This window comes from Colletes latitarsis, chromosome 10 (assembly GCF_051014445.1).
Source record: "Colletes latitarsis isolate SP2378_abdomen chromosome 10, iyColLati1, whole genome shotgun sequence".
NCBI lineage: Eukaryota > Metazoa > Arthropoda > Insecta > Hymenoptera > Colletidae > Colletes > Colletes latitarsis.
This window is the reverse complement of record NC_135143.1, coordinates 17,398,682-17,420,639: the sequence shown is the minus strand read 5'-3', so window position 1 is coordinate 17,420,639 and position 21,958 is coordinate 17,398,682. Positions and strand designations below refer to the sequence as shown.

Here is a 21,958-nt window from a genome sequence, read left to right as displayed (position 1 = left end):
CTATTCGTTCGATACTAGAAGTTATGTGTCTCTTTTTAATGGAACTGGAAGGGCAAGGACAGTGGCCTCCATCAGGACTATTTTACCCTTCGTCGGAGACAAAAAGAGTACAGGGTTGGTGTCGCAAAATGTCTCTTCAATTGCGTGACGCAGTTTGCAGTAATAAACGAGTGCACTCTACCTCGGAAATCGCAAGAAAGAGTAAGAGGCGTTTATGCAATCATATCGTAACGTATCAACGTACCGTAAAATAACCTTGTGTGACCTTGACATTGCCGCGTATTAGCGATTCTCCACGAGACATACACTTTCTTTGCATCAAAGAGTGTTTGCTTTCTCCTCTAAAAAAATTCAATTTTTTAAATTTCAAATATACGGTTTCCAGTAGACTCAAGTTTCCCTTCTTAATTTAAAACTTTTACCAAATGAAATAAGCGTTAAATAATAAGCATATGCAATAATAAAACGTTTCCTCCCTTTGTATGTATCGAATCCTATTCCACCCTTAAAAATTCTCTCTCTCGGAACAATAAAACGTCAAAGAGTAAATTTTCTAGCCTACTGACCTACAATGGAACGATAAAACGGCGTATTCGTAGCGTAAATTGCTGTCTAGAGGCTGGGGAGGGTTCAACAGTTTCCAAAATTAGGATAGTTTCTCCCACATGGTATCGAGAATTTCTTTCGACGACGAAGGGTGATCGACGGAGTCTCGAAGATGGTTTTCCTTGAGCACGATGGTGTCTCATTGTCGACCAGAGTCACGGTATCGCGGTAGCAACGTCGCGACGACGCTGGAATTTCGATGGCGGGCACAGGAACTCTTCCCGGTGGCACCTACGCTTGATATTTCGCAACCGAAATTCCGCCCGGCCGCTTTGTAACCGCTCCGAGCGAAACGAAAACGACAAGGAACGTTATCGTTCGGGCCCCGTGAGAGTCGCGCGGGGTCAGAGTAGAAAGTGGTGTCCGCGTGTGCGGCTCGATGAAGGTCGGATCCGGGATGTTTGAACCTGATCTATACCAGTTTTCTTTCATTCATGACTATCCTGTTCGCCGCGCAGGAGAGAGTACGCCGATTTCTGCTATCTTTTCTGCGTGGAAATTGCGAACGGAACCGAGACGGCTCGTGAAACTATTGTGTACACCCAGTGGTTCTTAACCTTTTTAATAAAGCAACGTTGTTTCAGAACTTTCTCGCTATTACCTGGGCACGCATCAAATTCTCTTGTTTTTAACTTTCGATCGAACGGTTTCTAAAAGAAAAAGCATGGATTTTTTATTCAATATCACTCTATTACGAAGCTTTCGTTATTAGAAATTTAAGAATTCTAAATTGTTTTTGATTAGTTAGACTTAGAGCTGAATATAAAGTTTTTTATGCGATAAACTTCGATGCTTTATATATAGGAATTATTTATTATTTTACCTAACCAATGATTACTGAAATATAAAATAAAATAGAGGTAAATATACATGGGTATTCTGTGTAGTTGTTTTGGAGTACGTCGATCTCCTTTCAGAGGCGATTTCGAATTGTTCTGCCTGGATCTTATCCGTTGCGTTTAGTGCTACTAAGCTGTACACGTTTTACCGCTCTCCCCGGAGGCGTCATTAATTGGAGGATACTCGATAATTGGTAGACGAGGCTTCGTAATGTTCGTAGGAGCTCGAGAAAACGAGATGCATTAACAACTAAGCGTTCACTTTTTCCGAGGCCGGTGGTTAAAATTACTTGAACATACAATACACAGTATTTAATTAAAGTTGCACAACGTGGAAATATAATAGATACATCGAAATCTCGACTATCTACTCGACGAATATGATTATAAATGTATACATGATAAATAGTAGCACATGAGAAAGGAAAAAGAGAAAAGGAAAATCCTTTTTTAATTAAAAACAGAAAGTAAAAAGAGAAGCAAGTAACCACACGTATAATGTTTTTCAAAAAGACCATTTACCAATCAGAATGAACTAAATTATAAAGAGTAGCCTCTCCAGAAGTGAGTATTCCGCGATCTTTGATCAAATAAACATCCTCTAGAGCGTCTGTTAACTGCATCTAGGCCGCCATTGAGTCGTCTTGAGATTCTAGGTCGTATTTGCGTCACCTTCTGGAAGTTCATAGATCCTAGCCATGTTAGGCCTTCGAGAGTACTTTGATCCTGGTAGATCGCTGCATAATGAATTTAAATTCATCTTCAAATTATTTTTGAACCATCCCCAATCTTAGAATTTTTCAATGGATTCTTCTTAGAATCACCCTAAACACCAGCTGCCCTCCAAAAACTAGAAATCAGCCAGATTTGGCTAGGATTTGGTTAATTTTCGTTGAGGTTTTTAATAGTCGAAACGATCGTACGTCTGTGGAAACTTCCTAGAGATAAAAGGGAACGACGGAAGAGAAGATTTCTCGCCCGAGGCGAGCCGTCGTAGGCAGGTCGCAGGTCGAGGGGCCTGTTGGGCGGCGTGTTGGGGGCTCCAACGCCTATCCGGGCCCGTCGGGCGAATACTTTCGTCGGTCGGGCAGGCCCAACCGGCCGGACGTGCCGCGACGACCGCGACGAGCATCGGTGACGACACTCATGCAAGGCAAATAAGAAGAAAAAGAAGCAAAGAGGTGGGGCGGCGACGCTGCCGGCGGTAGAGGAGGGGTCCGCCAAATATAAGCTAAAGAGATTGTACGATGGACCACACGAAATTTCACTACGGACGGGACTGGTTTCGGAAAAAGGGCGGCCCATCAACTTCCCAAAATAAAGTTTTCGCTCTACCGCGAACACGGAGTATCGAGTTCTAGTTCGAGCCACACTATCTGGTGATAATCGTCATGAAGTTATTCGCGTTTGTGTTGCTGATGACCGCGGCCCTGGCGGCCGGTCAAAACATCGACAACTGTCTGGAGAAGGACAGTATCTCCTGCGTGCAGAAGAGCCTGTACAGGCGTGCCAAGGAGTTCTTCGACATGGACAGCTTCGAGATCTTCAGTGGTGTTAGCCTGGTGAAGAGCGCGGATGCTCAGGGAAGAACGTCCAGGACTGGCAAGGACCTGGTCTACGACCAGGAGATCGACGCAGCCAACAGTGTCTCCGACAGGCAGGACGCTCTTGTGAATTTCGTGACCGAGGAGGCTGGAGAGTTCCTCGCTGGGCGCAGTCTCAGGGTAAATAGACCGCCACGAACTTCGAAAGAGACGGTTTTTACAGTCCCGGTGTCGTTCTCGTAAATTCTACGACGTCGATCTGATGCAACTGTTTCTCTACAGATAAACTTTACCCCCATCATCGAGAAGATCGGGACCACCGCGCGCGCCTTCAGTGACTCTGCCCCCGAGGAGGTCAGGGAGGCTGTCGATCTGGTCGTCGAAGGTAAATCTCGAATCAGGGTGACAACTTCGAGCAATCTTTAGAAGTGCATTGTTCAGATAATAACATTGGAAATATTCAATCCTTGGTTACTTTAGCGACTTTAGCACGAGGGCTGCATTGGGGAGAGGAGCATTTTATTTGGATAAAATTATATTCGTAGATTAGAGGTGTTGAATTTTGTTTATGAGAATAATTACAATTTCAGAACACCATGACGAATAATCGAGGTCCCAAACTTTGCCATTCTTAATTTAAATCCAAACACGTAAAAGTACATTTTCCTTTCCCAAATGTAACGATAAAAGTTTAAGATCCTGATATGTAAGTAACTAAGGGTTAACGTCGAAGTTTGCACCGAACTCCAAAATTCAAACTCGAGACGATAGAGACAGTTGTATATAATTCTAACCTGGTCTGTACTGTGCTTTACGATCCAAAGAGTCGCTTTCACCATAGTGAAAATTGCTAAATATTCGATAAAAGTGTTACGACGGTTAAAGACCAGATCCTCTAATAGCTCCATGAATCCACAAAGGAGTTTACTGATCTCAAACACGGTGCGTTTACTCAATGTTTCCAGGTCGAGGCAAGAAGAAGCAGCTGAAGCAGCTGCTGCCCCTCCTACTGGCCGCGAAAGCGAAAATCGGAGCCCTGGCCACCCTGGCATACTTCGTCACCGGCTTCATTGCTAAGAAGGCTATCTTCGTTTCTTTGATCTCGATCGCCATCTCCGCGTTCATCGGTCTCAAGTCGCTCTGGGCCAAGGGAGGTCACCACGAAGTCACCCCCTACCATGGTTGGAGCAGCGGTCCGGCTTCCGGGGGATGGTCAGCCCCTGTTTCAACCGGTGGATGGTCTTCCGGTGGGTCGTCCTGGGACGATGGTCACGGATACGCGCAGAGCCAAGCCTACTCCGGCTATCATCACTAATTTTCTAATTAATTCCCGTGAATTTCCTTTCCTTTCCATTCCACCTCCTTCATTCCTTCCTTCCCACTCCGCGTCCCCACTGGGAGGGTATATTTATTGTTTATTTATCAGCCCTTTAATAGTAAGCGGGCGGAACCCGATGTAAATAATACGTATCGTAATCGCCGATGTAATGCGTGCACGAATAGAATGGACAATCAAACGACGTCAGAATCAAAACACATAAGAGGCTAGTCGCAACGATATCGGACTCGTTCGTTCGAGCGTGACAATAGTTGTCGCGGCCTACGGCGCCACGCACCATGGTATAACGTCAATACCCCCACTCCCTCATCGCAGCTGAAGACCATCTAGTCCAGAACTACTCAAACGAACTCCGAAATACTCACTGAATCTCTGTAACACCGAGTTCTCCATCAGTTAAATACACTTTTTATAAAGATCTTTACTTCGCTTCATTCACCACTTCCCTCTGCTCGAAGAGAAGATCTCTTCTTCTTTTTATCGTCTGCGTTCGTCATAAATTGAACTTAAGACTAAGTATTGACTACATCGTTGGGTATTTTAATCGACATGGTAAAAGACATAGAAAACGTGGCACGCATGGAATCGATAAATATGTGTTTATTCGTATAGATTCGCATGGTTTATTACAATAGTTGAATAGTATAGACGACGGGGAACGTCGATAGAACACGACACGGTGTCTCCACGCGTTGAAATCACCAAGAGCTCGCTTACCCACGTCTTGAAATGACCGAGAGCTCGCTTGCCCACGCGTCGAAGTCACCAGCTTCAGAATACCACCAGAATACCGTCCGTATTCGCGATTTAGTTGCTAGAAATCCATTCGCGCTATCGATCTGAAATTTTTACAGCATAATCCAGAATCCTCCACCTTGCCACCGTACAAATTTCAAGTCTGTATCTCAAAAACATCCAGGGTAAATATTATATTAATATCATAGAAATCTGAAAACAGAGGCTGGAGCAAACAGTTCGCCAGCATTCTAAATTTATTGAGCTAGCTTTACTGTTCGAAAAATTGTCAGAAGTATTTAGCAAGCTACAGAGTGGCAATTAAATAATTCGTCGATTCTATATCTTCGAGATTGTTGGTGGATGTTGAGCGCGGAATACGCTGGGATCGACATGGAAAGACGAACGGCCGAAAATCCTCCCGGATCCACGTCGAAAAGAGAAATCACGCGCCGCCGTCGACTTTCCAACCTTCCAGGAACCTCCGAAACGGTTTCTTTTTTCGCTATTTCACCGGCGAAATTTCAAGTGCGCGGCCTCGAAACCGGCCCCGGGAGAGGATCTCTCGGCGGTGCGGAGCCAACGTCGAGATGGAAATGCGAACTGCTGTACGGGCGAGGGGAAAGTGCACCGGCAAGGTGCATATCCGGTCGAACCGGGCTGACGTGCGCGCGCGAGCACCTTGTGTCCCGCGCGCCTGGAGGTCGAGGCTCGCGTTCGTCATTCTTAATCGGGTCGAGAGGACGGACATTCTACTAAATCTTCCGCGTCCGATGTCTTTTAAGTCCCAGATAGGAGGAAAATGAGCGTCTGGAAAGGAGGTTGACGTAAAATTGCCGTTTCTTCCATCGTAAGAGGAGTGGGGGGTCCTGGGGCCGCTGCTAAAAATGATTTTTGCGCGGCGCTTTCTGGGCCAGCGTCGATGCTGATTAGCCGATGCATCGAATCGATGACGTATGTTGCTCGTGACGCCTCCAGGGGATCGATGCGTCATTCTGTTACGACGATTGAGCCGTTGATACCGTTTAACCCATTTACCCGTCACGTTTAATTAGGGTACACGTACTGAACGTTAATGGAAATTGAAACGCCTCGATCTGCTGTCTGTTAGATAGTATAAGATCGTTAAAGTTCTAAAATCTTGGTTATAAATCGTCTGATTATAAAATCAGGCTTAGAATAAGGTAGCGTTTATGATATAAATCGAGACTTATGGAAGCAGGTAGCTCGAGATCAAAGCCAAGGACCAGAGATGCCAGACGGAGCTACGGGTGCACCAGGGACACCTCATTCCATTTTTTCACACTATGCCAGATCACGCGTACATGGGCTCGTAGAGTTTCGGAGAGTCGACAAAGGTAAACTGACACATGCCCTCTTTTTCGATTCTCCGAAATTGCCCGAAGTAATTTCGGACCATCTCGTGGGAATCAAGAGAGGAAGGCTCACATTTGCCTTCTTATCATTCTTACATTTATAACTATGGGAATGATTTGGAGAGGAAAATAAAAGTAAAAATGATGAGAATACTTTAAATAGATTGTCAGAAGTATCAGCAGTGGTCAGTACATGCACGCAGAGGCAAGCAGAGACCAGCAGAGGCAAGCAGCAGCAAGTAGTAATCTTGTTACGTTGTCAGAAGTATTAGCACCGAAATTACTTCGGGCAGTTTTGGAGAATTGAGAAAGAGAGCATGTGTCAGTTTGCCTTTGTCGATAAACTCTACGAGCTCACGTATGCGTAATCTGGCAGAGTGTGAGAAATGTGAGAAAAATGAGGTGTCCCCAGTGCATTCGAGGCTCTGTCTGGCATCTTTGCCAGGGACCTATATTCGCGCGAACATTTTTATTGTTACGTGCGCGGAACACAGTAGGTGACGTCAATGATTTCTTCTGGAAAGTCGAAAGCGATTGACGGCTTACAGCGAACCACAATTGCAATTTGCATGAATGTTTATTAACGATGGAAGATCGTATTGGTCGATAGAACGAAGGTGAAACGACTCGAGAGAGCAAGATCGCTAGAGTCACGGCTCGTTACGTCCGCTTGTACCGCGACAGGATCGCGAGGGATCCCCGGGAAAAAAGATGGGGAATTATTTTGAAAGGAAGAGGAGACTTTCGTTAGTGGTGAAGTCACGCGGGGAGAGACACGGTGCATTAATCGCGACTCGGCGTTCAGGCAACCTGTTGTCGTGCCTTTTATTTCCAGAACCGAGCCTCTCCCAGGAAATCTCCACAGTAAACGCTCCTAGTCCTCCTAGTTCTGTTTCTTACAACAGTATTTTATCGACAACCTTCTCGAGTAACAAAATTTTAATCCTTGGAAATTGTGAACTTCGTTTCTTCTTTTCTCGCGATTAATTTTTATTTTACATTATAACGTTTTCCCTCTGTAATGGTTCCGTTCTTGCGGTTACTTATACATTCTGCCTGCTTTAAAGTCCGATAATTTCGATCGTTGAGGGAACGCGGACAGAAAAATCGGAACGAGCTCACGGTGTCCATGAAAACTGTTCGGGCATAACGCGATGTAAACAGAAAGAAGGAGAGCGAAAAAGCAACGATCATTGTAAATTGGCGCTGCGCCTCGTGGTCGTCACGGATCTGCAAACGGATGAATAGTGGCTTTCTTTGGATTCACAAAAGCGGAATTTCACCGTGCTCGTAACGCGCGCCTCTATCTCGTTATTAGAGAGTCGTAAACTAAAGTCCCGGGGGCCGAACGAGCGCGGCTCGTATCTAAATCTCGGTACGGTTCTCACGTCACGATTAGTCCCGGCAGTTTCTCATGCGTCACTGGGTTACTGGATTCAACGGGCCGCCGTTGGATTTCCTAGTGCCTTATTAGCCGCATACCGGTCGCTCGATAGTTGTTAATGTCGACGGTGGACATCGTCGGTGCCTTCCATGCGCGGCCGCCATGATTTCAATCACGGTACACCGTGTTTTGGCTCCCACGGAGCCTATTCAGCCCACTATATAACAATTACACGATCTCCATTGTAAACACTATAATTTGTTAACCCCATCTCGCGCAGTAACGAGTCTGACACGTATTTCGTATTTTTGAAATATTCGTAAATTCGATTCCGTACTTATTTACGAGTACAGATGTATTAGAAAGGAACATTAATATGCAATTTAGAGTATTCGATTTTGCAGAATCGAATTCAGAGTGAAATGCAAGGAAAAAAAAGTGAAAAGGTGTCCTCGTTAGCTGTTCCATGCGCGAAGCGAATATCTGGCTGCTCGACATTGGAATAAGTCATCCCGATAACGCTATCTTAAGTATAAAACGTTTAGACGCAGACTGATTTACTAAGATATACGCTGTCTTAACTACGAAACGTTTAGAGAGAGACTGATTTACTACGATACACGCTGTCTTAACTATGAAACTTAGAGTGATTTACTGCCATATACGCTGTCTTCGATGCCAGAATAGCGAGCTCTGCCGCGTTATTTACTTTTGACGGCGAAATGTGTCGACGGTGCTCGTAATTCCACGCGTGACAGACATTCGTGAAAATTTTTCACGTCATCGAAAGGTGTATACATCTCGAGAAAAGAAAAGTTTTTGGATTTATATTTGTATGACTTTCTTCGTGTTTAGTGGGACATGGTGTTTCGAAGTGAAAATAGTTACAAACGAACGTAGGCGTTTTGTAAATATAATATCGCATGGTAAAAAGTGTTCCGTGACTGAAAAAGTTTGGGAAACTTGTGCCGTAGAGTCTGGTAAAAGCGCGACACGGATTCTTTCGTCGACGTATCTGCAGCGGAAGAATCCCCTTCCGGTCGATCGTCGAAAGTTCGACAATCTTTTAAATCAAAGTTCAATTTTCCGAGATCTTTACAAAAAATCTGTGTAATATTTCGAAGTGAATCGATTACGCAAAGATAGTGAAAAGAAATCAATTTATTTTCGCATAAATATTTGTCCTGTTTGACCTTGTTTCGCGTTGTTCCAGTTGTTTCCGTATCTTCGCAGAGAGAGCTACTAGGAATATTCAATGCACGCTGTTGCTTCGAAAGAATGGGTTAAAATGATTCATGGAACATTTTAAAGATGTATACAAGTCAGTAAGCTCGTACATTAGATCTTGCTCGCCGAGTGTAAATACCTGAATAGAATTAGTTATGGTATGCCAAGAACAGTAAAAACGTCCACAAGTCGGGAATAAAGACGAGATGAAACGTTTGAGCAAACACTTTTTCTTACTCTGAAAATATTCCTACATTTTATAAACGATTGAAACTTTTATTTTATTCGAACGAATTAACTTTCATTTTGATTGATTTTGGGAATTTAAGAAAAAGCTAACAATTTATTTTTAAATGCTTCGTTTCAGTAATGTCTAAGACTGCTGGATTTTATTATAGTAAATTCTGTGTAGACGACAGTTTTGTTATAATATTATACATCGGTTTGATAGTCGCTTGAATAATTTCGAATGAAAGTTTTCGTTTCTTCGGAAAATAAATCTTCGTGGACGTCTCTGCATTAGTATGCGGCTCTCATGAGGCGTCATTGTTCTTGATCACTCATGCCAGTGTCTCAAGTGCATGGCTACACCTTGAACTTCACCGACTGTTTCGAAACAACAATCACCAGCCGACCGTTACTCTTTCTCACAGTTATGGAGGTAGCGTTACAGACAGGCCTAGGACTGTTCGAATACTACAAACAAACTTCAAATATTTTTACATAAATAAACTCTTGTGCTTTTATTAAAAATAATCAATCGGCAAGCCTCGTGTCCTCCATTGCGGAAAATCATCGTCGTTGATGAGGAATATTTTTATAATTGAATTTGGGTGTTAGAAAATTGGTAAAATATCGAAAGTTTAATCGCAAAATACGACTCCTTTGTCATTTTTAATTCCTCTGAATCGCTATTGCGACGTCCAAAGGGCCCTTCGAGCGGTCGCGATCGTTCCTGCGATGTGCAAGAAGCGAGAAATTGGCGGTAAAACATAGAAAATAGTTTATTTGATCAACTACAGGCGAGTTGACCCCATTCGCATAAGGTAAGTGTACCAGTGGTTGACCATTTAAGAGAACATTGTCACAAAAACTTATATATCCTCTTTAGTTCTTGGGGAATGATCGCATGATGATTTCTTTATCATGATACGAGGCTTAAACCTTCGAACGAAGTATAATTATTACCAATATTTGATTCATCAGGGCGTTGAGATATTCTAGAAAAATTTCGATCTACCAGTCGCCAAACCTAATTTTAAACGATGCGCCTTGCGACGGAAACCGGGGCCTCTAATCGCATCTCGATGCCTAATGGACGGTACAGAGAAGCGTTCTACCCTGTAACACGTTCAACGCGCGTCGATCTCTCTCGCGATGGCACACGTGCGTCCGCGTACTTTCGATGAGCATTTCGACTTTCGGCGACTTTCTTGATCGGCCGAAAGTGTGCTGCCGCGTCTGTTCCTCTCGCGCGAGCTGTTAACCTTTGATTCCAGCGTTCTCTAACTATAACGTCCCCGTTAGCAGCGACGAGAAACTGGTCTCCAACGACCCTTAAACCAGAGATCAACATGACACAATACGTATCGATGATATTCCAACGATTCGACCACCGATCACAGTGATTTATTATCAAGGTATCGTAGATGTATAGATTGGAGATACTATCTTCTGGAAGGACAACAGCCTAAAATAAAATAGGAACAGAATTTCTGGAGGAACATCAGTCACAATTGTGTGGAGTCAATTATTAACGAAATAATGAGTCTCTGATAAAAGCTGATAGGAAGCTAGGTATCAGTGTAATTGGAATTGTATGCAATTCGATACGAAGTAATCGAATAGTCCCAGCCCCGCAGGAGACATCGACGAAGCGTCAGGTGGATGATTTCGCCTGGAGCGACGTTCGCTCTCATGGACCGGGCGATCTTGATCCCCGAAACGAGGCGGAACGGAGAACGTCTCTCAAAAGCCTGGCGCGAAAGAGACGCGAGATGAAAAAAGCGAATGGAGTCGAGGCGAGATGGAGTCAGGTGGAAAAGAGAGACAGGCCAGCCGAAATTGAACGCCCGACGCTCGACCCAGTTGTAAATGGGTGAGTGACCCCGTTCCCGAGATAATATCTCGCGTCCATCATCTCCCGATGAAGTTTTCGACGGCGGATCGACGTCGTCTGAGATAATTAACGATCGACCGTGGTTTCTGTTAATCCTTATAACTACGACTCGATACACTGCCTCTTCGGAGCTTACCAGAAATATTACTATATTTCAATCAAAATCTCCAGAGGTGGACTCGTATAGACTTATCTGTGGTGGACAGTAAACAAAAATATTCCAAAATACCACAATTCTTGAGTGCAAAATGTTTCGAAGCTATGAAAGATTCCCCACAGCATTGCAATGAGTCCTATTTTACTAAAAATCGTAAATTGAGGTACATTACTGTTTCACGTTGGTACGAACGATTCAGTTTTCAAACAAGTCGAGGGTGAGATACGAGTTTCGACTTGTTTACAGAAGGTTTTGAACAATTTTAATACTCTCAGCGTGGCGATTTTTAAGTTCCCAGAAAAAGAAGTTTATTTATATCAATTCTCGGGATGAAGTGCTTAAAATTTCCAGATTTACAGGGTAATAAACCACAAATCCTATAACGAAACAAATAACTTAATAGTATAGTTAGATTTCGAGCAGAAAAATCGTAAATGCAATTAATCTAAACCCCTGTTCGGGTGATTTCAATGCCTGGTGAGAAGCATCGTCGAAATCTGGGTGTTAAATTGCTATGGAAAACTTTTAATTTTTATAGACGAGCAGGTTAGTTCGTGATATAAACCAATAAAATCAACGTATATTAATTTATTACTGAAGTTTATTCCATCAAAAATGTGTAACCTCTGGTTCTGGACACGTTGGGAAATTTATAGACAGATTAAGAGAAATTGGTGATAGTTTCGGCTTGGCCCCAAGTGGAATGTCCAAATTGGCCTAAAACAGTGTCGAATGTCCTCCTCGAGGAAAGAATTTAACGATACTGTATCGCAGTTAACTGTAAGCAACATTGGACCGGTCTAGGTAGCTCGAAGACGGTTCTGGAACAGCGTCGACCTGCTCGAGACAACTTTTCAGCCACGTTTGGATGACTCTACGCAGATTGTTCGCATTCTTTCGATCACTAAATTTCAGCAATTGCCTATTCTCGATTCCAGTGGGTCGCGAATAGGTTACAGTAAACTTCTTCGGTGAAATATTCAATCAATACGTATGGGATATAATTGGTTAAACAGTCCAGTTACTACATTTTGTTCAATATTTAGCAACCCTTACGTAACTATTGTTTCAACATTCAGTAATCAACGAGTACAATTTGTCCAATATTCAGTAAACTCACGTTATGATTTGTTAAACACTTATCAGCCTTTACAATTGGTTCAATGTTCAATAAATCTCGAGGACGTTCTTCGATTTTTCTGCTCTTGGAGAAAACGAGCAATGGACGACGGAGAAAAGTCTTTCCTGGTCACGATCTACGTGTTCCGTTGTCAACAGTACAAATTTACTGCTGAGAGCACGTCAGTTGAATGCAAAAGGGTTATCGGAGTGTGCATCGCAATTGCGACCAGCAATTGGTAATACAATTACAGTACATTCCTGGAGTAATCTATTCCACGCTATGCCAGAGACGCTACGCATCGAATGACATTGAAATAAGAAATTGTACAGGTTCATTTTAAACGTCTCTTTACCTATTCAAGTAAATAAACTCTTAATTTATTTTTTAATACAAGTATATAATAGTAGTTGGCGTGTCAAATTACTTTCAACCACGTAAGTGGCGAGATTTTACTTGCAATTGGATTAAAAAGCGTAACGTTTTCTTATTTCACCTTTTAAATATTTAATGCCAGTTACAAAAATATATTAAAACATTTCTGCTCTACAATTTACAACATATGAATTCTCTAGTTTTCATTACAAGTCTTAAACGGGGTCGCTTTTAAATTCTGTAAAAGTAATATATTTAAAATTAAATATGAAGTGTAACAATGAATGAATATTAAAGATAAAGATAAACTTGTGCCTTGGAAACCGCCACGTGAAATGTTAAGAGATTTATTGTAACTATGCAAGCAGTTATATGAACGTAGAACCACAACGTAACGCCGATTTAGCATAAGTATCTAGTTTCTATTATTTCTTGTAGTAGCATTATGCATAGAGTAGAATTTAGAAGATTTAGGATTTCTAGAAATAGCAAAAATAAGAGAAACTAAATGTATACCTGTATCCATTTGTTTTATTTTCTACTTTTTAGTCGATGCAAAATTTTTTTGTTAAGTGCAAAATTAATGAAATGCAGACACGTAGATATGGAATTTGATTCACGAATACCGAATTAAAATTCCAGATTTGTTCGTAAATCAGAATCCATTAATGGAGTCTTTAAGCTAATTTACGAATTAATTAAAATCTTCTATTCGTTGTTAAATAACAATTGCTCTACTCTATATATGCCTCGAAATAATACTTAGTATTGCTCCTCGTTCATCGGAATTACGATTACTCTTTTGAGGGAAGGTCTTCGATGTCAGTAAGCAGCTGAATTCTATCAAAATAAAATTACGCGATTCCTGCATCTTATTTATTACTAAAATTTCACTAAAATAGTGTAGTATAGTAGTTCAATGAGCATACGATAATCAAACCAAAGTAAATAGTAAAAGTAAAAGGACTTATTTCCTCATTACAAAATTGATTTAGTTAAAACTGTTTTAAATTTAATCAAATCAAATACGAATCAGAAAGAAATACCTCCTCCTGCAAAAAAAAACCCCATTTATAATTCTTTACACGCGTCGAAAAAAACGGGTTACGTTTCTCGCCATATAAGGAGTTTATTTTACCTGCGAAACACATATACGGGTCGGTACCCCTTGGGGCCCAATTTGCCCAAGCCTCGATCCACGGTGCGCACGGGTCGCGTCCTCGCGTCGATTTAGCCTAATTTTTCGACGCATTAGTCCGGAGCAGCGTTTTAGACGTTACCGGCGTAATGGGCAGGCGGAGAATCGCGACGAGACACGTGAAGTCGTGCGAGAAATCACAAGGGGAGCCGACGGTTTCACCCTACCCCGACTCCCGTGGATTTCCCTCATTGAATCTCATTCGCGGGGCCCGACGTTGGACAGGGGAGGGGGCGCTCCCTTCTACTACGGGGACCATAATGGAGCCCAAAGTAGGTCTGCTGCAGGCGGCAAGAAGAAGGAAACGAGGCGCCCGGCGCAGGCAGCCTGGGACGAGAACGAGGAAGAAAATGCAAGTGGGGCCCTCTCCTATTTCCCTGTTGGGTCCTCCCTGTGGTCGCTGTCCCTGTCGTCGCTTAGAGCGATTCTTTTTTGCCCTGCCGAAATAACCGCGGAGGAGATGGATGCTCCGAAAGGGAGAGGAGGGCCCAGGCGAGCCCGGGCTCCCGAGGACTCGCTCGAAGAGGGGCCATGGCGACTCGAGCGGGGGAGGGGGATCGCAAGAGGAGCATCGGAGACGAGTCGACCAGCCGTAGAGGGGAGCCCCGTGAGAAGGAGGAAGAGAGTGCGAGCACCAAGCGAACGCGAACTCTCGGTGTCCCGTGGACTCACGGGGTCTCCCCTCGTGCGATACCTCGGTATAAAAGCAATGGAACCTCTTTTGGATGTAACACACGAGGTTCGATCGACGCATCCTTGCGTCCACGTTCACCGAGCCGCAACTGAGGAGACGTAGCAGAGGGCACGCGAACGCAGACCAGTTGGATACGAACTATAGTTTTCCTTCTTCCTCGTAAGTTCTACGAGCAACCTGACGAGGAACATGGGCATGTACTCGGTGACCGTTCTGTGGCTACTTCCGGTGCTGGCGCTGGCGCTGCCCGCCAACGACAAGCCCGGAAGCGACAACGACCTGATGGCCACCATCTACAGCGACTGTCTGAAGAAGGAATCCGTCCACTGCATGAAGTACAAGGTATTCTCGTACGTGGACAAGATCCTGGCCGACAAGGAGGATATCGCGCTCACGGACGGCATTACCGTCGTCAAGACGTCCAACGCCGAGGAGGGCGCCCCAAGGTCCGTCTTCCTATCGCACTGAAATTTTTAATCGTATCAGAAGCTATTTGAGGTTTAAGGCTTTCGAGGCCAGAGTCTGTACTCGAGGTCTCGAGGCTTCTGGAATGGTTGTCGCGTTCGTCTTCAGCGATTCGACGACGTTTTGCAAACGTTATAGTCTGCATCTTCAGGGCTGGAGACTCCAGATTGCGAAACGTCGGCGAATTGCTGAAGATGAACGTGATAATCATTTCGGAAGCTTTGACTTCGAGTGCAGAAGCTATTAGTTCGAGGATCCAACAGAATTTCCGGTTGGATTTTAATGTTTTCTCAGTACTCGAGGCGGGGATGTTAATGCTCCGTTGCGTTTCCACAGGTCCATCGAGTCCAGCGACCTGGAGACGCTGTTGTTCGATAGAATGGGCAGGTTCCTGAGGACCCATACGGTTAAGGTCGATCTCAAGGGTACCGACATCCTCGGGGCCATCGAATCCGCTGGTCGTAGCTTCGAAGACTTCACCGACAATGCCGTCGAGAGTCGTGGCAAGAAAAGTGAGTATAAACCTCCTGTCCTACAGAAGACGCAAGATTTGTGATCAGTGAAGAATTGGTTAAGATTGTTAGGATCGAGAAGTTCTCAGATTTTTAGATTCAATTTCTGTAACTGTAAACCCCAAGGTTAGGTTAGAGTTCCAGCAAGGTAGAAGGTAGGAGAAATTAGTTTTTCAATCAAACAAACTCATTTGTAAAATTAATGGAATTTGACAGTAGTTATTAGTGATGATGATTTGTATACATATAGAGCAAAATAATAGAGTTAATTTACTCTTTATTACGATGTTTCGATTATAAGTTCCTCTTCAGGTGTCATGGATCCTTACATGATCATTATAGAGACACATGGAATCATTTCTTTGTTAATAATAAAGCAATGGATATTTAAACAAATAGGAATGCTTAGAATAACATAAATTTCTCTCTGTAATAATTTGAAACACTATGAAAGTTCCAAATAAGGCCCAAGAATGAAAGAATTTTGGGTGCTTTTTACACTGCATTTAATTGTATAATAATTTTCAAGCATTTCTTACACTTAAAGAGGATTGTATCAACTTATGATCGAAACATCGTGCAAAAAAGTTGAACTGAAATTCAAAAAATGTTATCAACTCATCATTCCCACAATACTCAAAGGTTACATTAACATTTTTACACAATCAAAAACAAAAATATTTGTTCTATCCAATTGTATAATAATTAAGCTTCTGGTTTGATTTAAACTATGACCTTTTGGGAGTCGAAAAATGAAACTAGCTCAGTGATTTTGCTCAATATCAACAAAAATATATACAAACGTTCCACAATATTATCTCATAGATTTACAGGAGCAAAAGAAATACATTTTGCCACTATAACTTTCTCTCAGGGTGAGCTCCATTTAGTTTCCTATTTGCATTCAGAGTATTTGTCGCAGTTGTAGGAAATATTAATTGAAATCAACAATAATCATTCGTGGTAGTTCAAATGGTTTATTCTTACTTATCTGAATATATTAAATATCTTCAACCTTCAAGGAAGCCATCTTCAAATCAAGTGCAGTGCAAAGAAAATATTAAAAAACACGAGAAAGGAATAAAACAACTATACGGATATCTATTTGTTTATTTACACAATAAATGTGCCGCGATTCATTAATGAATAGTATAAAACTACTTTGACAGATGCTGGTACAGTGACACAAAAATTGTAATCTAAATCGTGGCTAAAGATGACTTCGTTGAAAGGTGAAAATAAAATAGAATAACATTATCCTCAACTATAACTGGTCTATAGACGCCATCTTGTTCTACACGTAAGCGTCGAAAGAGTTTCTTCTCTTTATTCAAGAATCTAGAATCTCTTCTACAATCGAACTATCCAAACATACCACAAAATATTCAATTCCTTCGACTATCATTTCCCCCAAAAATCGGTCCATGATACAAAAATCCTCGAAAGCCAGCTTTGCCTCTTCTTCCTAGAATTTCGATGAATCGAACCATCGATTCTTCCATAAACCTGATTCTCGAGAAACATAATAATTCTACGGTAACGAGCTGCTCGGTATTAGTAGTTAATTAGGAGACCAGCGTGCCAGCGAACCTCTCGGTCCCCGTAATTAACGCAGCGGAGCAGATAACTGCGATTCGTTTTGTCGATGGCGAGTTCCTCTATTAAATGGCGTCGACGACGACGGGGAAGCTGGCATCGAGACGTTGACCCACTGAGGAACTGGTTCCGCTTCCCCTTGAAACACCTCGGGCGAAGAAGAGAGGGTTACACGCGAACACGGAGGGAGAAGGATGGATCTCTCCAGATCTCGCCGCGCGAGATTTTTGACATACTTTCCATCCTGCACGGGGTACATCGCCTTGACCTTCGCCTATTCCACTTCGAAAGATATCCTCGCTTCTCTGTGTGCGACGTCCTGAGAAAGGTCGGGTCGCATTCCTGAGCCGAGCGTGCTTTCGAGAATCTTTCGTGGGAAATGTTCCGTATTCGGACATTGTTCCGCGTGGAAATGCCTCTTCGAGAGCGCGATCGCTATCGGTGGGAAACCACGGCCACGGTACGTTGATCCACTGCGCGGCTGAGCGGTAAATTAGTTCGTGAACCCGAAGCTTCTGGACGTAATCCGTCAGCTGGACACTGAGAGCTTCCATGGCTCTGGGAACTTGGAAATTACAGACATCGCGTTCCAGGGTTAAATCGAATTTCGGGCAGAACTGATAGAAGCATCTTGGTGGAGAGATCTAGAACCTGGGAACTGTAAATCCTGGTAGAGTTCGGTAGCGAATTATAAATTGAGCTGATAAATATACAGATGGAACAGAATCTTGTGATAGAGGATTCTTTATTGGCTGAATCAAGAGACTTAATGTTAGAGGCAGTGGGTATATTCTTTGAGCTTCAGTGGGAAAATTCTGATAGAAATTGATAGAGGTATACGTGGATAACTGGATTTGGTAATGTTTCATTGGACTGGTAATTCATCGAATTTTAGTGTGAAATTTTCAATTGGAACCGATGGAGGTACAGTTCTTATTTGGAACCTCGAAATTGTAAACACTGGTAGAGTTTTTCAATTTTAATATCGATTAAGTATTAGGTAATTAGTCAACAGAATGATACCATAGTCTCCAAATTGCAAATCCTTTGAACTTTAGTATCAGGTGAATTCCATTCCGTACCGTTAGAGGTACAGTTGGGTACGAACCACTAATTTAATATTTCGCGTAACATAATTCCGAAACCGTGAAACGTAAACTGGTACGAATTCTCCAAATTCAAGAACGATCTTAAAATTCGATGCACCGGTCAAAATCCAATGTCCAATTTGTCATTCCTCAGCGGGACTTTTAGCTATTCTAATATAAACAGAAATCCTCTGAATTTCAATGTTTACTAAATTCCACTTGGAAGCGAGATTTCAATTAATCATGCCTCACCGAAATATTGTAAATCATTGGTATATAATTCTTCCTAAACTTTAAACCAAAGTCTTCGTTCACCATAAGAAAACAAAAAACAAAAATCTAAGTAGATACAGTCACGCAAGTAGTAAAGGAAACAGAGTCTCAAAATTTAGGGACTTGTTACTTTCCCAACTTTCTTCACCCAAAAATCTCCAACATACTTCACGAGCAGTTTATCAAGTATAATCGTCTCCAAACCACAAGACTAACAATTGAAAATTTACAGAGAAGGCCCAGAAGATCCTCGGTCCGCTGATGATGGCCCTGGCGTTAAAGGCTGCAGCCCTGTTGCCATTGGCCCTCGGTGCGATCGCAGCTATCGCTGGCAAGGCCCTGCTAGTCGGCAAGATAGCCCTGGTGATCTCCGCCATCATAGGTCTGAAGAAGCTGCTCAGCTCGAGCGGGAAGCACGTGACCTACGAAGTGGTGTCGCATCCCCATCACAGCAGCAGCCACGTGGTGAGCCACGACGACCCCCACGGCGGGGGCGGCTATGGAGGTGGCGGCGCGGACTACGGCGGCGGTTATTCCGGCGGAAGTGGCCACGGCTGGGCTAGGAGTCTCCCCCAGGACGCCCATGATCTGGCCTATCGCGCCCATCAACCTCAGCCACAAGCGTGAAGCCTCCCATCGTAGAAATATCTCATCCTCACTTTCTTCGTTTGCCTCTTCCCTTTCGTTTCCATTCTCTTTTACCCTCCGATCTTCTATCCCCCGCTCTCTGCTATCTATGTATATTTATTGTTCCTAGCCGTTAAGCCCTCTATCGTACCCGTTATCCGTTTCCCGGCCCTCCCCCAGGCAACGAACCAGTACCTCCGCGAGATACTCGTTCTATGTATAGCGTCACGCGAGCCTTGTTATTTATTCGTCGCGCCTGAGAAAACACTAGTATTTATTTCATTAAACGAACACCTCCGTGTGCTATTTGTTATTGCCTGCGTTGTTCTTTGTAATAAAGTGATGGCGAACTGGCGCGTTGGCGTCCCGTCCCAAAGAAAAAAATCTAAGCAAAACGAGTGAGAATGCGCCTCCCCCCAAAGCGATCGAGGTTCCCCTCGATGCCGGGTGCTATTATTCCCCACCCACTCGGCGCTATTTATATGAAAACGAGTGAAAGTCGCCGTGTGGATAGCGCCGGTGCATCCATTGATGCTCGTGATAAGACCGAAACGAACGCGAACGGTAGAAAGTATATCGATAACTCGACTTTTTTTCGAAAAATCGAGAAACTCCCGCGAGGTGAGCCTCTCCGTCGGAAGTACGCGTCGTCTCCGCATTCCCGGCTATGCTCCAGGCTGTTCATGCTTCGACGAACCGCGTCGTAAAGGCACGGGCGTCCCTCCACGATGCCACTACTGACCCAGCTCCGTTCAGCGGTCGCTTAATGGCTCGTAAAAACTCGTTTCTTTCCGCGCTGCACCCTCATTACGCATAGATTACCGGTAACCTGCATACCTGGCTGCAACGTGGCCAGCAACGATGTGTTTCATCGGCGACGAAGCGACGCGTGACGCGTGTCCATCAACGAACATCGCGATGCAGAAAATCACCGGCATCCAGGACTCCTGCGACCGGAAATGGAAGACTCGAGCCGATCCAGCGGCTTTGGGAGGTCATTGGAATTTGACACGGAATGATCGGGGCAATTATAATTTCAATTTCTTTGCTTCGAAGTTGATGGAAGGTTTCTATTTGGCATTCGCCGATCGAAAATTCTATCTAGATGGTGCTAATGGTCTGCATTGGTCGACAAAATTTGGGAGATCGATGATTCCACGGAACATTCAGAGAATCGTGGAAGAGGGAAAAAGAAATCGGGCCCGAACAGGGCCAGCAGCTCTTCCTCCCCCCTCCCCCCCAAATTTCTGTCCTGGCTCGATGGTTTCCGACGCTTCACTGCGTTCGCGGACCCGAGCATTAAATGTCCCCCCCCCTCCCCCCTCCCCCTATTAGTCAGACCTACGAGTATATCTACGTGCAACGTGTTTTCACTTGGCACGACCTAGTTACCTACACCGACGCAGTATCAGACAGGACGAAAATGGCAAGGATGCGGCGGACTTCAGGACAGGGCGAGAAAACGTGGCTAACCGGGCCGACTGATAGCGCCTAACGGTACTAATCTCATTAACGAGTCGTCGTCAGTCTATTTTCAACCGCCTACAATTTGTCCGAAGATCTAATCGTGCGCTCAGACCTGATTGCTGGATCTATAATAATTTGTCACGCGTCAAGCTAACGCAGCGGGATCGTTGGAGCGTTCTATGCGAGCTGCGATGGTTGATATGGTTGGACATATTGTTAGTTTAGGATTGTATATTTAAACATAATTTGAAAATATAATCTGATCTTTCACACCAGGATCATTTCGTCTAATTACCAAGCTATATTTTTAATGGGTATGCAACCCCAAATCGTGAAGGAAGGGTAGTTTTTCCTTCCAAACATGGATTAACACTGCTAAAAAATTAACTTTCCTCCTGGTATACTGAATTTTAATAAAATCGACACGTAACACTTAAGCAATATGTATTGTGATATGTTAGTCTGTCATCCTGACGTCAGGTATGCCTCGTACGGTTAGCCAAAGCAACATGGTAAGGATCGTTTCGTTCGAGTATGATTAGAAAGCAGCAGATTTCTGTTTCCATTTGTCGGAGACCCATTCTTAAATCGAATCGACCATTCAAACCTAATTACAAGATATAGTCTGTTTCGTTGAAGCCAGGTTTCCTCCGGACAATCAGCCGAAGCGACAAATCAGGATCATTTCATGCGCCACAGATCTTACTTCGAACCATCTATTACAATGATTCTTACAAGCAACAATAAATATAAAATTTACCTCCAACAAACAGCAGATTAAATATAAACAGATATTTTATAAAGGTACAATTGAACTAGAAATTAGATGGATGATATTGGGACTATTTTATTTAATACAATCATAATTCAAGCAAATTAAATAATCTATATTTCTCGGAATATAAGGAACAGCTAAACAAAATTTCATCTGGATCGAGCAGAAATAGCAGAAATCGTGGTGAAATCATAAACACACAGATATCGAATTCTATATTAATAATATAATACTGTTTCGAATAACGTTATTTCGTACGACGGCGCAACGTGGCCGACTTCAAAGCACTGGTATGCCACGGAACAGTGATTAAGACTCATCGGCCTATTCAGACATGTTGTAGATTGCACGATACCAGTCAATCTTCCTTCCAGCCAAACGTCTCATTATCTCATATTTGCATGATCATTCCTTCTAGGCGTATTTCACACATCTCCATTCA

General features: G+C 43.3%; 2 protein-coding genes across 2 annotated transcripts; both read left to right on the top strand.

The window, feature by feature from the left end:
- Positions 1-2,830: 2,830 nt before the first annotated feature.
- Osi6 (DUF1676 domain-containing protein Osi6) lies at positions 2,831-4,304 on the top strand. Its single transcript, XM_076775109.1, has 3 exons — positions 2,831-3,169; positions 3,272-3,374; positions 3,955-4,304. The coding sequence occupies exons 1-3, from the start codon at positions 2,837-2,839 to the stop codon at positions 4,302-4,304; spliced, it is 786 nt and encodes a 261-aa protein (XP_076631224.1). The 5' UTR covers positions 2,831-2,836.
- Positions 4,305-14,902: 10,598 nt separating this feature from the next.
- Positions 14,903-19,274, top strand: LOC143346501 (uncharacterized). Its single transcript, XM_076774640.1, has 3 exons — positions 14,903-15,159; positions 15,515-15,690; positions 18,880-19,274. Exons 1-3 carry the CDS (start codon positions 14,903-14,905, stop codon positions 19,272-19,274), a joined length of 828 nt encoding a protein of 275 aa, XP_076630755.1.
- Positions 19,275-21,958: the final 2,684 nt, after the last annotated feature.